Source organism: Oxyura jamaicensis, chromosome 1 (genome assembly GCF_011077185.1).
Source record: "Oxyura jamaicensis isolate SHBP4307 breed ruddy duck chromosome 1, BPBGC_Ojam_1.0, whole genome shotgun sequence".
Taxonomy (NCBI): Eukaryota; Metazoa; Chordata; class Aves; order Anseriformes; family Anatidae; genus Oxyura; species Oxyura jamaicensis.
Genome location: NC_048893.1, coordinates 184,016,869 through 184,038,709, shown reverse-complemented (window position 1 = coordinate 184,038,709; position 21,841 = coordinate 184,016,869). Strand labels below are relative to the sequence as shown.

Genomic DNA, 21,841 nt, shown 5'->3' with positions numbered 1-21,841 from the left:
TCTTGAAGGTGAAGTAGGTCTTCCTGCCTAATTTAAGGGAAACCTTTGTCGCTGTGGAAATGATCTTGAATCATCATGTGAAATGCAGGTTAAAAGTACAGTCACTTACTGAGGGCCAAGTGGACAATTTCTCCTTCTCCTTGTGTTCTGTAGAACTGACCTAGGGTAGAGAAGAAGGTAGCAGAGTCGCTAGGCCAAGAAGTGGCCTTTGTCATTAGCAGACACCTTACTGGTGGCGTGCTGTTTCTTGCAGTCTGCTTTTTCTTCAGTGAGCTCCATCAGCTGCTGGGCACGAGGAAAGTCATCAGGTAGGAAAGGCACATGGCGTGTAAGCTGGAGAGGCCTGGTTTTGGAGGGTGAGGCTGCTGGAAGTGTGGTTTATGGCCCACATGATGTTATGTGCATGAGCTCTTTCTGTCCTGTGGACAGCATTTGTGCTTACTGCTCTGCGTTGTCTCTGTCCCGGAGCGTTTCAGCCTTTCCAAGACAGTGACTCAGGGATCATCTGTCATCATTGCAGCAATCATTTCCTTATTCTGGTGGTTTTGCTGATGTGTATTAGCCATCCTCTTCACTGGGGTGCATGTGGCCATCTAGCTTTGACCAAACACATCAGTTTTTAAAGTAGACTGTAAGAATATGCAGCTTACAGCTATTTGGCATAAAAGACAAAGGTAAAAAAAAAAAAGCAGAGATGATAAACTGAGGACGTGGATGCGTGAATCATAGCAGCTGATATCAGTGGCAGTAACAAAGGCCAGAACTCTTAACACTGACCTGCAAAAGGAACCATCATATCACGTTTCATTTGTGAATAAATACGCTTTTTAAAGTGGGAAATACCTGCTACACAGGGAACAAGGAGTAGGGTGGACTTGAAATGGGACAGAAAAGGGTGATCGGGGGGAGGGTTACACTTATTTCCTGGAGCCAGGACTAGTGTCTTCCTCTTATTGACAAGCAGTCTGTATCTGGGTATAAAGGAATTGGAGTGCTGGTACAGGTGTGGCATCAGAGCACAGAAAATATGCTGAAATGTTGGTTTGGGACACACAGTTGCTGCACTGTCACGATGTTTGATGTAGATTTGAGCTAGCACTGTGAATTTATACTGAAGCAACAAGAAGTCCTTTTGGCTCTAAGGAGTGGACTTGATGATCTTAGAGGTCTTTTCTAACCTCAATGATTCGATGATTTTATACCATCATCCCCTACTAAGAGGCTGGCTTCTACCTTTGGTCTGTGCTGCACGAAGTTTGGCTGAGATGGAGTTAAATTCTTCCTAGCAGCATGTGTGGTGGTATGCTTTGGATTTGTGACTAAAATAGTGTTGATAACACACCAGGGTGTTGCCTGCTGCTGAGCAGCACTTGCATAGCATCAAGGCTTGCTTTTTTTTCTTTGCCCCATCAATGAGTAGGCTGAGGGTGGGCAAGAGGCTGGGAGGGGACACAGTGGGGGCAGCTGAGCCTGGCTGACCACAGGGATATTTTATGCCTTGTAACATCCTGTTCAGCAGAAAAAACTGAGGGACAAGGGATTTGAGGGAGGTAGCCATTGCTGGGAGACTGTGCATGAGTCTGCTTATGGGAGGTGGTGAGTGATTGCTTTTGCTTTACTTTTTTCATCATTTCTTCACTTATTAAAACTGTCTTTATTTTTAATGCAAAAGTTTTCTCACTTGTACTCTTCCTCATTTCTCCCCCATTCTTCTGGGGCTTAGCTGCTAGCCGGGGTGAACCCCACAATGTCCCCCACCTGCAGTTAACAAAACACTGTAAATAGCATTTCTATTTTTTTCATTCTCATCCTTGGCAAGAATTACAGGTATTTACAGAATTCTACACTTCTTCTTTCAGATCATGCCTTGAAATTCCTCTATATAATTAAAAAAAATCTGAAGATACTAAGTTAAACATGCTGAAACTGTTGCCTTCTGTACTGATCTCTGATGTTTCCTCGTCTCCTCAGTTTTCTGTCTTTGTTTTGCCTCATACTTGAGATAAATCTGTGTGGAGCTCAGTACTCTTACTTGCTCAAGAAATACCACGCTGAAGCCTCTCTGGTCAGCGTGTAGGAGTGGGAATCTGCCTCAGATGAAATGGAAGAGGAGGACACAAGCATATGCAAACATACATATTTTTACTATCTCAGTAGCAGCCAAAATGTTAGCATGTGTGACTAAGGTAGCAGTGGAGAGGAACTCATTATCCTGTTCCCTCTATGCAACGGGATAATTTTATATCTTAGATTCAATCTCAACATACAATTTTTCTATTTTCTATTCAAATACTAGTTTGAATTGCCCTTGGCTTTTAAAAAAAGCTAGCCATTGCTTTTGTTAAAAACACTGCAACTTGTAGCACACTTAACTGTCCCATTTGTCATCCCTGAGCTGGCAAACAGTTCTTGTAGTTGTGGGTATCCACGACTGAGAATAGTTTGAGATACTTCTGAAGTTTTTTTCTTTTTTAGCAGCCGTGTCAGTACAGTGAAGTTGTAAGATGAAGAGGAGAGCTCAAGTACTCATTCAGTCTGCGTTCAGTTCTTGTGCTATGCCTGTTATGTTTTCCTTTCGGTGATGATTAAATCTACAGTTTCTAAAGCTGCTGAGCTGATTCAATGGCTCACTGCTGCCAAAAGTTCTTGCTCGGAGCTGTGTTGTGTCCCTCTGCTGCTGCCGGGTCTGCTGGTAGTGCTGTGAGTCATTGCAGTGCAGGAACTCAGCAGCAAATTATCGCCTTTGTGTGTCTGGATTAGTTTTCTCCTGAAGCACCGAGCTGTTTCACCGATGGATTCTGGAAATGCCAGAACTGGTGTACGTTGTGGGAGGGGGTTGGACCTTCTTCGCTTGGTGGCGTTGACCTTTTAGAGCAGCTGGCTCTGCCTTAAGAAGCGCATCTTCATTTAGCTGACTGCATTGACACGTTCTACATGAGTCATCCAATTGAGCCTTGAATGACTGCATCCAAAATGCAGGTTTTCCAAGATAATTGGGAGCCAGGAGAAAATTGATGCACCAAAATGGCTTGATCAGAGATTAGAGCCTGTAGGAAAGGGCAGATGCCACAGCTGGCTGTTTATGAAGTTGTCTCAATCCTGCATAATAGCGAGGTTTATTGAGCCTTAAACTTTTAGGAAATAAATGGGGAGTGAATGCCCTAAGGGAGTTACAACTTGCTTTCAGCTTTGGTTTTAAGCTAGTGACTGGGCCTGTCATTAAATAAATAAATGCTGTCTTTTGTGTCTTGCTAATTTCAACTTACCATATTTGTATTGTATAATATGTAGCAAATACTATTAAAGTTTTCATCTGACAGCTCTTCCACAGCTCTGGATGTGTGGAAATAATTGTGGACTTTCTTTATTTTGCAGTTGCTGCGGGAGCTCAAGCATCCAAATGTCATTTCTCTGCAAAAAGTGTTTCTTTCTCATGCTGACAGGAAGGTGTGGCTTCTCTTTGACTATGCTGAGCATGACCTCTGGGTAAGGTGAATTATTTGTTGATAACAGGCATAGTTTTATTTACAGAAAAGAGACAAGGTCAGGAAAGACAATATAGTTTTTCACCCAGAATGTTTTTTGGAAACTCTTTCAGTACTGAAGAAAAAGCAATGGAAACTGTTAGGCAAGCACACAACACAGTTAACCTGTGACCTCTTACAGAAGATAAAATCTGCATTCAGCACTCGGTAGCTAAAAATCTAGTTAAATGCGGATATAACCCTTCACTACAGCTAAAATAAAGCGTGTGGGGAAAATGTAATTGGTTATGCAGGTGGATTGCCTTTGAAAGATTGCAGACATATTGGCTGAATAGGGTAGTCTGGAACTTTGCTTACACTGCATGTCATCAGTGAATAAATGAAGTGAGTGTAATGCCACTGAATATAATTGAGATTTCATTCATGTGTTCCAGTGGAAAGAACTTGTTATTAAACTCATTTTCTGAAATTTCATGTATTTGTGAGGAAGGCTGTTCATTCCTAATTACAAGATACAGCTTTACGCTATAAACATGTTGGAGGCAGAGTAAATTTGTTTTAAGATATGTACCCTCTTCCTCTGTTAACTTCGTATTTGTAACCTCAACATCCATTTAAAATGCTTAAAAAATTAAAGCAGAATTGTAAAGAATGCAAAATCCCATGTAACCTCTACTTCCCTGGAAAAGAAAGGTGTTTGTGTTCATCAGAATTAGATTTGATGGGCATTCTGAGCATTACTTTCAGTGGAACAAAAAGTAGAATATTAACTTTGAAAGATGTTAAGATGATTCAGATTAAAGGGTAAAACAGAGGCAATTTGAAATGAAATGGAGTTCTTGAGGTATGTGTTTGTGTGAGACTCACGCATTACAAATCATGAGTTGGTTTCTCCTCTGCATGGAGGCTGGAAAGACAGCTAAGGGGTATGAATCAAATTAAAACTGGTTTCTTTTGAGAATTCTATTATGTGAAGTTGGGATGAATTCAGGTATTTGATTTGAGTTGAATGTCTTGGATATTCTTATTAGTTTTATTGAGATTTTAGTCCCAAAATAAAAATGGAACAAAAAACTACCATGCAGCTAAAATGTTGACTCTTTCTAAAGGTTGATTGAGAAAATGTATAAAATTCTGAGGAATTGGTTTGGTTTTTCAAGTGCAGAAAATCCAAGCACGTTACTCTTTTCACTGCTCCCTCCCATATTTACATGTTAAGCTAGAGAAGCGTAGGATCACATGTATTATTTTTTAATTCCAAAATATGCTGCAAGGCTCTGTGTGTTAGGGTGTCTAGTAGTGACCTGTCATTGTTGGCATTTTTAAATTTCTGCATTGCTTCATACTTGGCCGGAATTGCTGTAGAAGCACTCCCGTTAATGAAACCCTGGCTTATATATCAGTAACTTAGGAACAGCCCCCACTTCTCATCTTTGTTGCATGCACACTTGTGTATAGATGTGGGAGCTGCTCAGCTGTACCTGTTCCTGGTTGTTCTCTGTACCTGGCTGAGGGTGATGTAGGCAGCATGGTTGTGCCGTGTCAGTGCCTGGGAGAGCTGGCTGTGGGCTCAGTTCTCCAGTGCTGAGCACCACTCCTGCAGCAGCCCCCTAGCAAGGCTGGGGACAGGGCCCAGTGTCTTAGAACAGGAATAAAAAGGTCTGGCAGAGCCATCTATGTTTCCGTCTGTGCGGCTTTCCTTGTTCCTCCTGCTGGAGATTCACATCTTTGTGGGCACTATGTGAGGAATGACACGGGCTTTGGAGTCGGTGGAAGTGGGAGGTGAGAAGAGATGAGGCTTGTGGCTTAGGCTGAGAACTGCCTGTGGGATGGCAGCTTCCAAGGAGGCTGAGTAGTCAGGTACCGAACTGGCAGCTGGAACATGAAGCTTCCTAGGAGTGTAGGAAATGGAGAGGACCTTCCTCAGTAGGATGACGATGTGATAGGATTTCAGTGCCAGGTTTCCTTTGGATGAGGTAGAAAGGGCTGTTTAAATCATCACACAAGTGTAAACCATCACAAGAGTGTGAATGTGTCCAAAAGTTTCTTCTAGAAGTTTTCTCTCTCTCAGACAGAAACATGGAAATGGTGACTGACACACCTTTTGCTGTGGCATAAGTGTTAGTGGCACCTGGGATTTGAGTGTTAGAGGAAAACATTTTCTTGGACCCTTCCTTGCTACTACTAGACAATATTGCTTGTGTAGACAGTCAAAATTGTTTTTTCTTGTTTGTTTTTTTTTGTGGCTTGGAGGCTGATGTTAAGATGGACAGGCTCGTAGCTTTGCTCTGTCAACAGCTTCTCTTTGGTGTGATGCTTAAGGGTATGGTAAATGGAAACCTGGATTCATTCATTGCTTAATTTAAACTCCTAACATAGTTTCCACAAATTCTTCTGGCATTAGAGCTTCAATGTTACAGTGTCATGGCAGTAGGAGAAAACCTAAAAGCAAAATGATAGAGGAGTTGGGTAATTTACTTTTAAGTCTGTGCTGTGATACACAAGACATCAGCCTCAAGTGAATATATCCCCCGGAACCTCTAAACCCTTAGAGATCAGCGATCTGCAAGGCAATTTGCTTCGACAAGTTAATTTTTGAGAGACTCCCTTGGGATAGTGTTCATTTTACCTCATAGTATTAATTTTCTAGTAATATACATGTTTCTAATTGGGAAAATGAATGATGAAAGTTTGCAAAAGCTAAGACGTACTTAAGGAATTGCTGGCAACATTTTTGTGTAATGCTGTAGTTTTTTTTTTTTAAAAAAAGGCAAACATTTTCTTTATTTTGATTTCTTTTTCCCCTTTACAGCATATAATCAAGTTTCACAGGGCTTCTAAAGCAAACAAGAAACCAGTTCAGTTACCTCGGGGAATGGTGAAGTCACTGTTATATCAGATCCTAGATGGTATTCACTACCTGCATGCTAACTGGGTGTTGCACAGGGATTTGGTAAGTTGATCTGCAGTGGGTTTTAGCACTGGGATGACTGAGGGCAGGGATTATTATTATTTTTTTTTAAAACCTCTGGGAAACCCAAACCTGTGTGCTAAGGGCAAGTGACTGTTGTTTTAAAAATAAAAACACTGTTTTTACAGTGGTGAACCTGCCCTGTCTAGGAGAGCAAGTTTTAAAAGCCTGCTATGGCTGAATATGCTTAATGGAAGTGAAGTGTATCAGATGGCTGGTTTACTTTTTTGATTTTTCTGAAACTATTTTTGAATGTGTTCATTTAAATATCAGGCATGTTGAAGTACAGAATATGCCTCCGGTAGTATAACTGCAGGCCTGAGAAATAAATACTGCATGTGTGTAGGTGTGAGAGAGGATGATTGGCTGCAAGAGCTGCTGAAATAAAAACTGAAAGAATAATGCCTAAAACTATCAGATTTACTTAAGAAGTTAACTTTTGAAGGCCACTGTGTTCTCATAATATTTATAATCTAGCAGAAATACAGCCATGACAACTTTTGAAGGCTTCTGCAAATAAACTCATGTTTATCCTAACTACAGTGCAGGCAAAAAATTTGAACTTGAGCTACTCCTTCTTAACCAACAAATTCCGTTGAATGTTTAAAATTGGGAAATCTAACCAGTTCTTAGATATTTGCCTCTGAAATGTGCCCCCAGCTTTTTTTTTTTGCATATGACAATGTTCTGTCATCTTAAATTCAGGTAGTTGTCTTGACCCAGTTGTTCATAGCTCTTACTCTGATAGCATTTTTTCAATCTAGTATGTTACTATACACAATACTTCTAATTAATGAAATTTCATTAGTACATGAGAGTATCATTAGTCTGACCTGTCATTCCTCTAAGTCAGTATTACCAGTGCTATTCAATGCTTGGTGTAACAAATCTGTCTTCCTTACTGCTCTTTAAGAATCACTTCTTCTTTCAAGTATCTTTAATAGTGTTCCTTGAAATGTAGTCAATGACTAGTTATTTGTCTTCTATTTTCATGCCTAATAAATGCTTTTACAGAGTGCCAGTCTCTGTTTAAACTGATGGTAAAACATTTGTCTTTGAAAAATAACAACACTTTCAGAACTGGAATAAAAGGAAGCTTTGTTTTACTGCAACAATTGTATGGATATTGCTTCTAACTTGCTCCTGGTTTTAGAAATCGAACAAAAGACTCAGCGCTAAGAAAAAATCAAAAAGCTTGTGGTGGCTTTGTCATGACTTGAGAAATAGTGGAGCAAAATGTAAAATAGAAATACATGGTATGTTACTGCTTAGACATTTGGTTTTAAACCAGAATGTGATGTCTTACTCTAATTACATGCCTGCAACCATACTCTTCAGTATATCTTTGAGGCATACAGAAAACAAATGACCTGTCATCAAGAATCTGAATTTTCTGGTATTTTACTTCCTACAGCTTCAGAAAATTTATGAGCTTAAGCATTTAAAGTATGAGTTATAATTGAGTGAAAAAATGAATGCATGTTAACTGGATGGCTCAGGAGATTGGTAATTTATTACAGAGCCTTTCACATCTAGGTCTGTAGCTGAAATAGTTTGTTGGCGACAGCCAAAAACAATTACCATCTCATTTTCTGACCTATGTGAAATGAGTTGGTGGTCTCAGTCCAGCAAGCAGCTTTTTTTTTACCAGCAAAAAACCACCATCACAATTGGCTATCTTCTGATAATCCGAGGAGAAAGCAAAAGCTTGAGGCAGAGACTGAGAGGTCATCCCACTGGAAGCTTGTCAAGCCACGTTGGTGAGAAAGCATATCAAAGCTGTGCAGGGGCTGCATGTGCTGCCTTACTCAAGGAGACTGGGGGGATTGTCAGTTCAAAAACATTCAGTTTGAGCTATTTGACTAGTGGAAAAGTTGCTGAACTTAGAAGGCACGTATTCAGTGCAGCAGAAGAGACAGAATTGTATGTCAGGTACTTGCTTCATTTTTTCAGGGTCCCTGGGAATGGTTGAGTAAGTTCTTAGTATTTTGTCTTAGCAAGATGGGCATCTTGGTGCATGGTTGAGCTTGCAAGCTGAGACTTCCCTACAATGTATATAGATTCCAATGCAAAGCAACCCAAGTTAATGCTCGTTTTGAGATACAGGTTTCTGTTCCACGATACCTGTACTAGCTTTCAGGAATATTGATATTCTTCTGCGTTGTCACCAATTTCAACTCTGGACTGGGTGACTGGCTAGATTGTTATTGACATGGTGTATTTTTATGTGAACACACACACTGACATAGAGTTAACATGCTTACTTTGTTTTCACATGCTAGCTATGTGGGTGATGTTGTCTGGGGGTGAAAGGCAGCTAAAGAGTATAGTACTTCGGCAGAAAAATCAGTTCTTTGATACGTCTGTCTCATAGGGTAAGGAATTTTTTAAAGGTTAAGAAAGCTCTTTTCTTGGAGAAGTAATTGGCCTCCACTCAGTGCTATTTCTTAGTGTTTAAGATGCCTTAATGAAGCTAGCAGTACGGTAGGCAAAGCCTTGAAGGTTAAGATCTTTCTGATTTTTGTAACCAGGAATAAAAGAAAGCATAGAGAAACTCTTCTTGCCAGCATCAACGGAACAGGTAGTGAAACTTAACAATCCCAGCAGCGTGTGGTGCTCTGCAGGGATGTGCTGAGGTGACCTGAAGGGATGCCAGTGCTGCAGCTCTGCTTGGGCCAAAGCATGAGAAGCAGTGGAGCCATCAGCCCAGGGGTGAGTCTTCAGCAGGGGCCTCCTTTTCTTCTCCAGTTTCCCTCCATCACTTTACCCGGGCCCTGGTTCTGCAAGTGCTTGATCACACAGAGCGTGTTAGGTACGTGATGAGCTCCCCTGCACGCTGGGGGAAGCTTGTGCAGTGTAGTACACAGAGAGCTGGAGACGATAAAGGCAAACAAAGGAGCAGAGAAGGTAATGGGTTGCCTTCTCCCTCCTGCTGCTCCGTGGGAAGCTTTTATCTGTCGGGCTTTCCCCTCTCCTTCCTTCACAAACAAGCCTGAGGCCAGAGAGCATCCCTAGATCAGGAAACACACTTTGCCAGCATAGGTGTATCAGCAAAACTCTGACAGCAAAGTGCTTTGACGCAGCTTCTGCCAGCAAACCCTGCTGGCAGGAGCACAGCTTTTGGAGCACAGCATCCCCTGTGCTCAGGACATCACCAGGCACAGCGCAAGGGCACTGCTTTCCTGTCCCCATCCCAGCCCGGGGCTGGGCTTGCTGGCAGCTCTGAGGCATGGTAATGTAGGTCTCCAGCAGTGGGGCTTCCTGTGGAGGAGGAGAGGAGCTGATTTTGGCCTCCTGATTGAAAGTAATATACAAACCTTCTTGAGTCCTGGATGGTTTTTCCAGCATGTGCTACCCGCCTGGGTTTCCCTCATGTCCCAGGGCCAGTGTCACTGTGATGCTGAGACGCATAGTTCAACAAAAATTACATCTGGAAGCAGCCAGAACAGAGCCTCAGACCTCTCCAGCTCCCTCATTATTTACTGCATTGAGCTTGCTGTCTTAATAGTGTTTAGTCCTGTCTTTGAATCCTGCGTGGATGGAGTCAGAAAAAAATCCAAGTTCCCTGACCAGCAGCCTTCTTCCTGCAGCACAGGGGAATTTCCCAAGTGCGACAGTTGCTAATGTTTACTTGCTTCCTTTAAGTTATTAGTGTGGTGGGGCTAAGGGTAATGTTTCAGGTGCATTAGATCTCACTTGGTGCTCTTAAACCAGTCAGGGAAGAAAAAAAGCAGGAGTTAAAAAAGCAGAGCACAAATAAATAGGGGGCTCCAAAATGAAAGGTAATGATGGCACAAAGAAAAGGCACGCTAATCTGTGTCTACCTTGCTTGTTTATAAAGTGCTACTGTTGTGATAACAAGGTAGGAAGGCAAAATGAAGGAGCAGGAGCTGAAGAGGTCTCTGCCGTGGCTTAATTAGGTGGCCAGCTATGACTATATCATCATTACTTTAATTAGTGGGCACTACAGTGCCTGTGTGGTGAGATGGTGGGGCAGGCAGCACCTGCCCACTGCCCACAACGTGCTGCTTGCTATAGGGGCTGTGTGCTCTCCTCTGCTGGGGCCGTGCTCAGGACACTGAGTGTTAAAGCATATAAATATGACATTTGACAATAAAAGGACTCAGCTGGTATCCACAACTCACCTGGTACTCAAGATCCGGAGAGCATTTTTCCATAGAGCCCTCCTTGGCAGGTGGAAAAGCCCCTTAGCCATCAAGGCTGAGCGTCAATATTCCACAGCGTTGCCTGCAGCTGAGCTGGGGCTGTTGGCTACTCTCAGCATCCTGCATTTCAGCCCATCCTTGGGCTTCCCCCGTAGACTTTTCAAGCCCTCTGGTCCAGGCTCCCCTGGCAATGCAGGCACACCACGGTCTCGAGCTGCGATAGCTCAGACGTGAGAGCAGCTCAGGGGAGAGGATTTGCTTGTGCCCTGCTTGCAGCAAAGCCTTGGCAGAAACAATGAGCTGATCCCAAGACAAACTCCCCATCCCTGGACCTTTATAAGAAGGGTCTTGCATCAGCAAGAGGCTTTGGCCATTGGAGTACACAGACAAAAGGCAGAGGCTGGGATCTGAGCTGAACCAGCCTCCGTGCTGGCATTACAGTGCTGAGCCAATCAATCTCCATTAGTGTTCACAGCCTCTTTGATCAATCTCATCTTTAAAAATACCAATGCTCTGAAAGACTGGGGAACTGCTTGAAATTCCTTCATTATTTTTCAAGCCACTAAAACAGTGCTATTATCTGCCAGCTACTTTTTGTCTTGTTTTGAAGCAAAACGAGTAAGAAGTAGAATGCTCAAAAACAGATTCAAAATAAGAGGGTGATGAAACTAAAACTGTTTGCTCTAAAAACGTCGCTGTGTTGTGTTGCTGCAGGCATTATATTCGTAAGGATGTGAGCAAAGTGCCCTGCTACCTGCATCTGTGACGAACTGTGTGTGTCATTACAGATGGCTGCTGCATTTAATCTGGAAGGATTGCCTTCTGCTTGTGCAGGAACGAGGGTTGCTTCTTTTGTTGGGCATTGCAAGGTGATCACTGTATAAAGCGGACTCAGATCAGTTCTGTTTTGGTGCATGGGTAGGATTTTTGGGTGCTTGCACCTCTCCCTTTCCAAAGAAGGGGAACGGTGGTGAGCTGTCGACCTGCCTGCCTGCTGGGAGCCCACCTCTTTCCCGAAAACGTCTCCGAGGTCTGCAGGGGTGTCCCTGAGCATGGCCCGTGCCCTGCCCCTTGCCTGTGCGCAGGGTTAGGTGGCACCACATCTACGTGGCTTGTGGTGCTTTCATTTGCACTGGCCTTTGCTTTGCTGGCACACGTGTGTAGACAAGGGCTGGCCGGTGGGCAGGAACCCTCTGCATTCATCCCTTCCTTCCTTCCTTCCTCTGCTGAGGTCTTTGACCTAGCAGCAGGTCGTGTGTCAGCGGTAGGCCTATGGGGGTAGGCCTATGGGTAAGCCTAATTCTTATCTGAGCCACAAGAAAGATGCTCATATATCTAGCAAGGATTAAAAGAGGTCAAAAAGACCATCTGAAAGCTGTGGTCTTTCCTGTGAGATGACGGTGTGGTTTTAGGGTACTTCTGGATGAACAGGCTTTACTTGCAAGCCAGCGAAGTGTTCAGCACTGGGATGGATCAGCCTGGTAGGCACAGAGTGGGCCTGAAGGTTGAATGCTTCTCCCCTGTGCCTGGCAAATCCACATCCAGTAACCACCAGCCTTCACTCTGGCTTGTGATGGCCAGGCTGTGGCACTCCTTGATTTTCTGGGTGTTATGGCACAGTCCCACCTTGCACCAGGACATGAAGCAAACTTTTATTAACTCCTTCCCTTTCTGCATCAGTCTAACCAGAAGAAACATCCCTAGAGGATGTACTTGCAAGAGAAACAAAACCTGTTTAACTGTGATAGATAGCCTAGGTGGATTTTTTATTTTGTTTTTCCTGTTACACATGAATCTGTCACCATATATTCTCTAGGGAGCATTTTCAGGCATGGATGGATGTTTCACAATGGGGCCCAAGACCGGGGCAAAAATCATTTCAGCACGTGTAAAGGTGTAAGGTTTCTCTTCACCAGGCACACTCAGGCTTTATTTCCATTCCACCTGCTGCGTGTCTTGCCAGGGTGGTGTGGAGCCAAAAGGGAGAAAAGGCTGAAATTAAAAGAGAATTTGGGTGCTTCATCAAAGCTTATCCAAAACCCACTGCTTTGCAGAGCAGGGCAGCAAAGCCGGCACTTGGGAGCTTCCTGAGGTAATGCTGGCAATTTCCAACCTCCCCAGAAATGAGCAGAGGTCTCTGTGTGCTCCTGGCCCCCTCCAGCTGCAGGCTGGCAGCGCCAGAAGCGAGGTGTGGCTGGTGCAAGGGGCTCCCCATTGTTGGAGGGGCTGGGACGCCTTCACCTGGTGTGGGACCCACAGCTGCCACCTGCAAAAACAGTTACACAGACTGGGCTGGACCTATGGCTCCTGCCAGGAATAAATGTCCCAGGAGAGGGAAGGGTGCTGTGGTGAGGTGTTGGGATTAGAGGGAATGGCCTCACGTTGCTCCAGGGGAGGTTCAGGTTGGAAATGAGGAGACATTTCTTCTCAGAAAGAGCAGTCAGGCACTGGGACGGGTTGCCCAGGGAGGTGGTGGAGTCACCGTCCCTGGGGGTGTTCAAGGAAAGGTTGGACGTGGTGCCTGGGGACATGGTTTAGTGGGTGACATTGGTGGTAGGGGGATGGTTGGACCAGGTGATCTTGGAGGTCTTGTCCAACCTGAATGGGTCTGTGCTTCTGTGTTACGTTGATAAGAGGCTAGAGACTGAGCTATGAAGTGTCAGGTGGAACAAGGTATATAAAGCTGCAACGTGCAGGGTCCTGCAGTTTGCCACCTAACCTAACCCGTAAAAGTGGCCTGAAAGAAAGCTGAAGAGGGACTCTGTCAGAGTATAGCCATGGAACAAGGAATAATGGCTTTGGACAAACGGAGGGGAGATTTAAATTGGATGTGATGTGAGGAAGAAATTCTTCACTCAGAACACAAAGCATGCATGAGAGTTAGGTCTTAAGATGCACCTTGCTTCTCTTCCGTTATAGAATTAAATTATCTAAAAAACAGTGTTAAAAATAAACCCAGGGCACAGGATGGGAGGTGCAGGGCAGTCCCAGTGGCAGAGGGGCAGCCTTTCTCTCTGGCAAGCCAAATGGCCTGGGGGAGCCAGCCCCAGAAAAGGAAAAAAGGGGCCCTCAGCCCCCCCAGCTCTCCTCCTTCCCCCACCTGAGGGCATCTTCCAGACCTCTCCCAACACAGCCACCTTTGGCCACGCGTGGGCCACTCCATCACAGAGGCTTGCTGAGGTCACAGCGGCCACCACTGCCCCGCCTTTGCTCTGGGCCCTATAAAACAGGACCCCTGCAGCTGGCCCACCCCTCGCTGAGCTTCTGGGCACTCTGACAGCCGGCTTGTGCGGCAGGAAGAAGAGCCGAAGCAGCGAGGTGAGCGGCAGGCCTCCTCGGTGTGAGGACAGCAATGCAGCCCAAGGAAGCACCGAGCAGGAGTGCACCTAACAAGAAGTGTTGTGGGCCGAGGGATCACACCTGCAGCACAACTGACACCAGTGCTCAGGGCACCTCTGGTGCACGGCCCACAGACACATACAGGCGGTACCACTGGCACCACCAGTGAACAGGCCGCCCCCTCAGCCAAACAGCGACAGGGGGCCTGGGCCTAACCAGTGGTGCATTGGCGGCATGGGGAGAAGGCAGGAGCATCAGGCAGACAGCCCTGGGGAGCAGAGGCGTGCCCATAATCCGGAACACAGTGTGGGACCCAGGCATGGCCATAAAGCAGACAGCAGCGTCAAACCTATGCGTGAAAATCAACCAGACAGTGGCATGGGACCTAGGGGTGGAACTGGATGACCCCCTGGTTCAGCACCCTGGCCCGAAAGCATTCAGGATGGAAGGCATCCCGTCTGGGCAGTCCAGGGCAAGGACTGGCTTATCCTTCTGCCAAACACCGTGGAGCCCATGGAGCTGAATCCACCAGAAGATGTGGAGGAGCCAATGGAAGTGGATCCACCTCAGCCAGATCAGAACTGGGACTACCCCAGCATGTCATCACTCTCTGCCATGCAAGTACACCAACAGCATCTCAGGAGTGCCCGGTGAACTCCCTGCTTGTCGCTCAGGCTCCATCCCAAGCATTAGCTTGGAGCTGCCAAACACCACAGACATCCCACAGGCTCACCAGCAAGATGTCCCGGCAATAAAGAATTCTGTTGCCACTTCTCAGGGGTTGTGTGAGTGCTTCTTTCCCATCACTGAGCCCTTGTGCAAGAGGTGGCATCCCTTCTGCACAGAGCCTTGAGGAAGAGCACAAGAGAGGACTCAGCTTTCTTTGGGCTGCTGCACTGGGGTGACAGGAGGAGCCCCCGAGGGCCACCATGCACCTTTAACATTTGTTAAAATAGACTGAGGGGTGAAAATAGTAGTGTGTAAGTGGCTATAGGTGGCTAATTTCTTATATTAGGTCTGAGTTTCCGTATCTGAGAAACTGGTAATGACAGACATGGAGAAGGCTGAGGTACTCAGCAACTTCTTTGCCTCTGTCTGCACTGGTAGATGGGCTTCCCAAGTCTTTCATTTCCCTGAACATGTAGATGGACACTGGGGGAGCAAAGTCCCACCCACTGTAAGTGAAGAGCAAGTTTGAGACCACCTGATGAATCAGGTACAAGTCTGTGGGACCTGATGACATGAATCCCAGGGTCCTGGGGGAACTGGCTGCTGGAGTTGCCAAGCCTCTCTCCATCATAGCTGAAAAGTCCTGGCATTCAGGCAATGTCCCTGGTTAGTGGAAAAATGGAAACATCGTGCCCCTACTCTTCAACAATTAAAACAATTCAGAGACATTTCTTCTCAGAAAGAGCAGTCAGGCATTGGGATGGGTTGCCCAGGGAGATGGTGGAGTCACCGTCCCTGGGGGTGTTCAAGGAAAGGTTGGACGTGGTGCTTGGGGACATGGTTTAGTGGGGGACGGTGGTAGGGGAATGGTTGGAGCAGATGATCTTGGAGGTCTTTTCCGACCTTAACGATTCTGTGATTATTAAAACCACATTAACTTGGACTGTGAAATGTCTTCATAATGGGAATTGAAGAAACTTAATTCATAAGATTTGTACCAAGTGAGTATATTGTGTATGAAACAGTAACAACTGCTGGAAGACAATCGAGTTTTTGTCTCTAGTCCCAGTTTGTCTTCTACAAAGCAAGCACATGCAAACCTTAGAAGAAACAGCAAAGAAAGTGAAGTTACTGCTCCTTCACCATTTATATGAAAGCCAATCCACCATTTCTATCAGCGAGGGATATGTTGATTATATTATGTTTGAATAGTGCTATGCTAAAGTAGTTAGCTTTTTTCATGCCTTTGAAACATACCCGTAAAATTTCTTAACCAATAAATGTCATTCCTTTTAAAATTTCTTATTTGACTTGCATATTCTACAGCTTTTTTTTTTAATTCCATGACTGCGAGCAATGGGAAGCAGATTGTTTATTCATGCTCTGTCTGTAGCAGGAAGGAAATAAGAACACTTCATGTAATTACCACAAAGTGCATCAATTACAGCTTTAATAATATTGTGAATTTAGTTATCAAGAATGCTTGAAACATACAGCGTTTTGCTGACTGCGTTTCCTAGTCTTTGTTCTGTTTCATTATATCCAGCTATTGGACTTCTTCCTGTACTCAAAGAGCTTATTCCACACTAAAAATAAGCAGAAAACTGGCCATAGATCTGTTTTCATCAATCTGCATCCTCAGCAGCATGAGGAAAGAGAAGGATGGTCTTTGCAGTGTGCTTGGAAGACTTCTTCAAGTGCTGGGCTCAAGCTAGAGGTCCCTTTACACGTTACAGCAACTTCTAGGCTGTGCCTGTTGGCATTGAGAAATGCATCGCAATTTAACGTTAGTGCACGGTAGGCCTCTCCAAAGAGGATCTCAGCCAAGAGGTGAGCGCTCCTCCATTGGTTTTCTGTCGTGACAGTAGGATTAGGCTGGGATTTAAGTTGATTTGCACTGTGAGTTTTTAATGTGTTCATCTGGTGCAGCACTGCTTTGAAAAATGAAACAAAAGCAAAAACAAACACCAACCAAACCCAGGAAATTCCATAGCTCTTCCTTACTAGTCTCAGCTGCAGTACTCCATGAAGCACCTTCTGTCCTTCGGCCTGGATTCCCTGGCCTGTTGCTTTCTGCATGGTGTGAGTAGGTGCTGAGCAGATGAACTGCCACTTGGCAAGCCAGGTGTGGCTGTGGGTAGCACAGTGCTGGGCTTCTGCTCCCCATTCCTCTCCTCCCGCCTCTTGCCAAAGCACTGACAGTCTCTGTCAGCCTTTGCCATTAACATTCGTGTCCCAGTTAAGCTGGGATTGTGTTGCAGTGTCTGTGACCATCTGCGAACTAGCGCTAGCACAGCCTCTTTAACGCGTTCCTAGCGTGCTGCTCAGCTCAGCTGCTGCTTGTGGGATGAATGTTGTTTTTGTAATAAGCTTTCAGGTGGACAAACTTCTAATACGGTGCTGGTTGGAAACTAGCTTCCTGAGAGCTGGACTCTTCCCAAGAATACCTGCTGCCAGATTTGGGATCAGCAGGAATGTTCAAGATGTGCTCTCAACAATAAGTGAGGAGAAGCCACTGCCAGGGTGATTTTTTTTTATTTTTTATTTATTTATTTATTGGTAGGCAACATCTTAGTCACTTTCCAGGCTCTGGCTGTGAATCACTGATTTAGCTTTGCCTGAGGCAGATACTTATACAGAACTTTTACCGTGCCAATTTACCGCTTTCCACATTAGAGCCCTTGAATCAAAGGCTGTCTCCCTCATCAATATTCAGGTGCTGCTTCCAAAATGCAGGAATGCCCTTCAGTCCTGCTCGAGCGCTCACAGAACTGGGGTCATTTGCACAGAAAAAAAAAAGATGGAAAGCTTGCCCATTACTAGAAAGAAGTTAACAGCTTTTACAGGCAGGGTGGTCTTTGACCCTCTTTAAATGTATAACCGGATAATAGGCATTATTTTCTAAATGGCATTTTAATGACTTACTGGTGACTTGCTTTAGGGGGGAGGAGGGGAACAGTCATAACTCTGATGTCAGCTGTTGCCTTTTCAAAGGTTTTAGATTCTGAGGTGTACTTTTCTTTATCCGTGTTCCTGAGGTGAAGGAAGAACTTTTTTTGTTGCTTTGGTTATAATAACTTAGGCTGTGCTGTGAATTGTAATTGACTATAATTCTGGATATTCTGTAGTTAAAATAATGTTACCTCATGTTTCTTAATGCTTTTATTTACAGTGGTCATACCTACTTCCTTGCCTACCTTTCTGAGTTTTTTTGGCTTAGATTAAAACTTCAAAACATTGACTGAAAGTGTGGAAATTATCAGAGGAGACTGCAGAAATAAGTATTCCATGCTCACGTCAGTGACTTTGTGAAAAGAAAAGCACCTCGATGATCTTTCCCTTTTTACAGACCAGCTCAGCTACTTAAAATCCATTTGGCTTGCTTTCTTCTTAGGCATTGTTGTTGCCAGTGGCGTGTTAGGTCAAACTCTTGATTTAGTAATTGCTGTCAACTGTGTACAAGTTCAGATTTGAAGCTAGAAGTGCACATTATTGCTGCAGTGCTACCAGCCTGCCGGTCAGACAAGCAAAAGGCATACTTCTTGGGTCCTTCAGTTCACCACAGAAAAGCTTACAGACATATACAAAATCATTAGCTTCATATAATCAAGTCATGGCAAGGCCAATCTTTGAAAGGTCACAGCAATCAGGGGAGGTTCCTGAGGGTGGAAAAAAGCAAATGTCACTCCAATCTTCAAGAAAGGCTAAAAGGAAGAACTGGGAAACAATATGCCAGTTGCTCTCACCTTGATCCCTGGGAAGATGACGGATCAAATCCTCTTTGAAGCCATTTTGAAACATAATGAAAGACGTGACGGTGATTGGGAGTAGTCTTCATCGATTTATGAAGGTGAAATCATGCTTAACCAACCTGAAAGCTTTCTGTGATAAAATGCCTAGCCTGATGAATGGGGAAGGAACAGAGGACGTTGTTTATCTCAGCTTTAGTAAGGCTTTCAACACTGCATCCCATAACATCCTTGTAGACAAGCTTAGTGAAGTACAGACTAGGGAATTGGAACAGTGAATTGAAAACTGGTTGAGCTGGTGGGCTTAGAGGGTTGTGATCTGTGTCACAAAGTTGAGCTGGACACCAGTTGCTAGAGGAGAATCCTGAGGCTCAGTATTGTTCAACATCTTCATTAATGACTAGGATGATTAGGTCGGAGTGCACCTGCAACCAGTTTGCAGATTTCCAGAGGTCCTCTGCAACCTCAGGCATTCTGTCAGTGCATTACATCTTCACTCATCTGCTTTGAAAAGTTAAGTTATTGCTTTTTCAAATTCTGAAGTCTAGCTCATGATAAATCAATAGAAGAGAACCTGGAGGGGAGGGAGAGGGATGAGGAGGGAGAGGTGTGAGTAAAAAAAATAATGAAAGATTAAAAGGCTCAAACAGAATAAGAATCAGTGTGAAGAAAAGGTGATGAAAGGCAAAAGTAAGTTTTACATCAAAAGAAAACTTTTGTTGCTTATCTTGAACGCAGCAGGGTAAGAGAGGGAGGTCATAGTTAAATTTTATTTTCCTGAGGAAAAAAATATGAGGTATCCACCAAAGTTTTATTTTTGAAAGCTGTGTGGCCATAAAATGGAAGATAATGTTTCTGTAAGATTGTCAATTGGTATGAAAATGTAGGAATTCATAGCTGGGAGAAGTTCTACTTACTTTAGACTTCAGCCTGGAATTTACTGTCATGTCCTTTAGGTTGCTAATTCAATATGTTAAATGTTAGGAAAATTTAGGCTGTGTTTCAGGAAAAGATTTTGTACCAAGAGGGTGGTCAGGCACTGGGACAGGCTCCACCGGGAAGTGGTCATGGCACCGAGCCTGCTGGAGTTCAAGAAGCATTTGGACAATGCTCTTGTCCAAAAAATCACGTGGTGATTTTTGGGGGGGGTTGTGGTTCTTTGGGGACCGAGGAATTGGACTTGATGATCCTTGTGTGTCCCATTCAACTTGGATATTCTATGATTCTGTAATAGTGACTTTTCCAGCTGCTTGCTGGGGATAAAAAATAAAAACAAACTTGTCCTTATGTGGCTTTTCACCTCTATATTTGAACCAACTTTGGGTATGAAAGGCTTCCATAACCACAGTATTTCAAAACCCAAGTATCTTTTCGTAGAGAGATTTTAAAAAAATTGCCAATTCTATACAGATTAATGTTACTGATACTCATATTTTTGGACTTCTCTTGGATTAGCACTATGTTGCTTACCCTTGGGTGGAGTATTCCTATTGTGTTAAAGTTAGTTAACATTGAAATCAAATTGAAAAGATAAATGAAAATACAGTATCCACTCCATTTTTCTAGTGGTATTTGGTTTTTGTTCCCAGTGATTTTGCAAATTGGGCATCTTTACAGATAGTGAATATATATATTTTTTTAATTAATAGAACATCTCCATTTGAGCAATGGAATGTAATCTTTCATAGCTTTTTACAGGTTGATCATCTTTAACTTTGAATCTTACAACAAAGTTCAAGGTCATTTAAGTTTTAGGTGAGGATTGTAAAAGGAGAGAGGAAAACTCCCCTATTGATCATATGTCAGATAAACCCGAAAATATTTTTTTTTATCCAAACAACCAGTGTTCAGCAAAAATGGGATGCCAATCCTAAATGTTTTTGGTAATCTTTTATCATGAAATGGTGTTAGATTCCTATTAAGATGAAGTACTGAGTAGGGAGACTTTTGGTAGAGATCTATCTGATCGCAAGTAAAAAGCATGTTTGTAAAGTTGATTCAGATAAAAACAGGAGTGCAAGCGAAGGTCAGAAATCTCATGATTTCAAAACCACTTTCCATATCTATCTCCCCTACTACTGCTTTTATTCCAAGCCATATTGACTTCCTGGTCAAGTCCAACCTTATCAGAGCACCATAAAGATGAGTCATTTTTTTAGCCTTTTAATATCTTTTTCAGGTGTTTTGAAAGAGTCCAGCTGTATCAGTTTGTCTTCTGTATTGATTGTTCTGTTTATTGGAACCTAGATATAGATTCCACTAACTTTTTTTTTTTTTTTTTTTAGCTCAGATTTTTTCTGTAAATAATTATAAAAATAATTAGTCCTCTGAAGTGATAATAGCCCAGTCCAACAACCTTGTAATTTACAACTGGCAACTCTTTTTGACTACATGAAATTCTCATGTTTTGAGAATACGGTAAACCCAGTCTTTGCCCAAAATTTAAACTGAAGTCAAAGTAGAACGATGTAGAAATTATTAGAAGAGGTAATTAACCTACCAAAAAAGAATGGAAAGCATGTTATGGTTTAGCTCCGGCAGATAGCTGAGCCCCGCACAGCTGCTCATTTGCTCTCCCCAGGCGGGATGCGGAAGAGAATTGGAAAGGTAAAAGTGTGAGAACTCCTGGGTTGAGATACAGACAGATCAGTAGGTAAAGCAAAAGCAAACCAAGGAATCCATCGACTACTTCCTTTCAGCAGGCAGGTGTTCAGCCACCTCCAGGAAAGCAGGGCTCATCGTGTGTAGTGGTTCTTTGGAAAGACAAACGCCATCACTCTGAATGTCCCCACCTTCCTCCTCCTTTACCCCAGCTGTTACTGCTGAGCATGACACCACATGGTATGTATGGGACATCCCTTTGGCCAGGCTGGGCCAGCTCCTGGCTGTGTCCCCTCCCAGCTCCCTGTGCACCCCCAGGTACCTCGCTGGCAGGGCAGCACCAGGAGCTGAACAGTCCTTGGTCTGTGTGAGCGCTGCTCTGTAACTACCAAGCCACTCCTGTGTTATCACCTCTGTTTTAATCAAAAATCCAAGACAGCATCACAAAAGGGTCTATGAAGAAAACTGTCCAAAAATTTCAAAATCATGAAATAAGACTGCTTACTTAAATCTGAGGATTTGAAATTAATTTCAATACTTACATAACAGTTTTGTTCTCTGCTGCTTCCCCCAGAGCCCTTCAGTGCAGGCTGGAATGTTTCAGGAATGTTTTTAAACCATTTACATCTTCATCTTACCGAGTGTTAAATTGAAGAAGGCCCTTTCAGGTCTTTTCTTTATGTCTTTCATAAGGAATGAAATAATCCCATTGTACTGGCTTTAGAGAAGTTTGTCCTTGTTCAGTGGAACACAGTTCAGTAAGAGCACCAGAAACGCATCGATTTCTCTGCTTACTGAGTACTGTTTTCTAAAAATGAAAGCGAGGTGGCACTTGAGAACTTTTTGTAGGAGAAATGACAG

General features: G+C 43.8%; 1 protein-coding gene across 4 annotated transcripts in view; it reads left to right on the top strand.

The window, feature by feature from the left end:
- CDK8 (cyclin dependent kinase 8) overlaps positions 1-21,841 on the top strand; it is an 80,566-nt gene that overhangs the window by 27,531 nt on the left and 31,194 nt on the right. For 3 of the 4 annotated variants that reach the window (XM_035325998.1, XM_035325990.1, XM_035326006.1), the window contains 2 exons: positions 3,376-3,486; positions 6,298-6,438. In XM_035325998.1, the coding sequence (XP_035181889.1) occupies positions 3,376-3,486; positions 6,298-6,438 (252 nt within the window). Of the gene's footprint in view, positions 1-3,375; positions 3,487-6,297; positions 6,439-21,841 lie in introns of those variants that run through there. The other variant, XM_035326015.1, reaches the window with a different exon arrangement.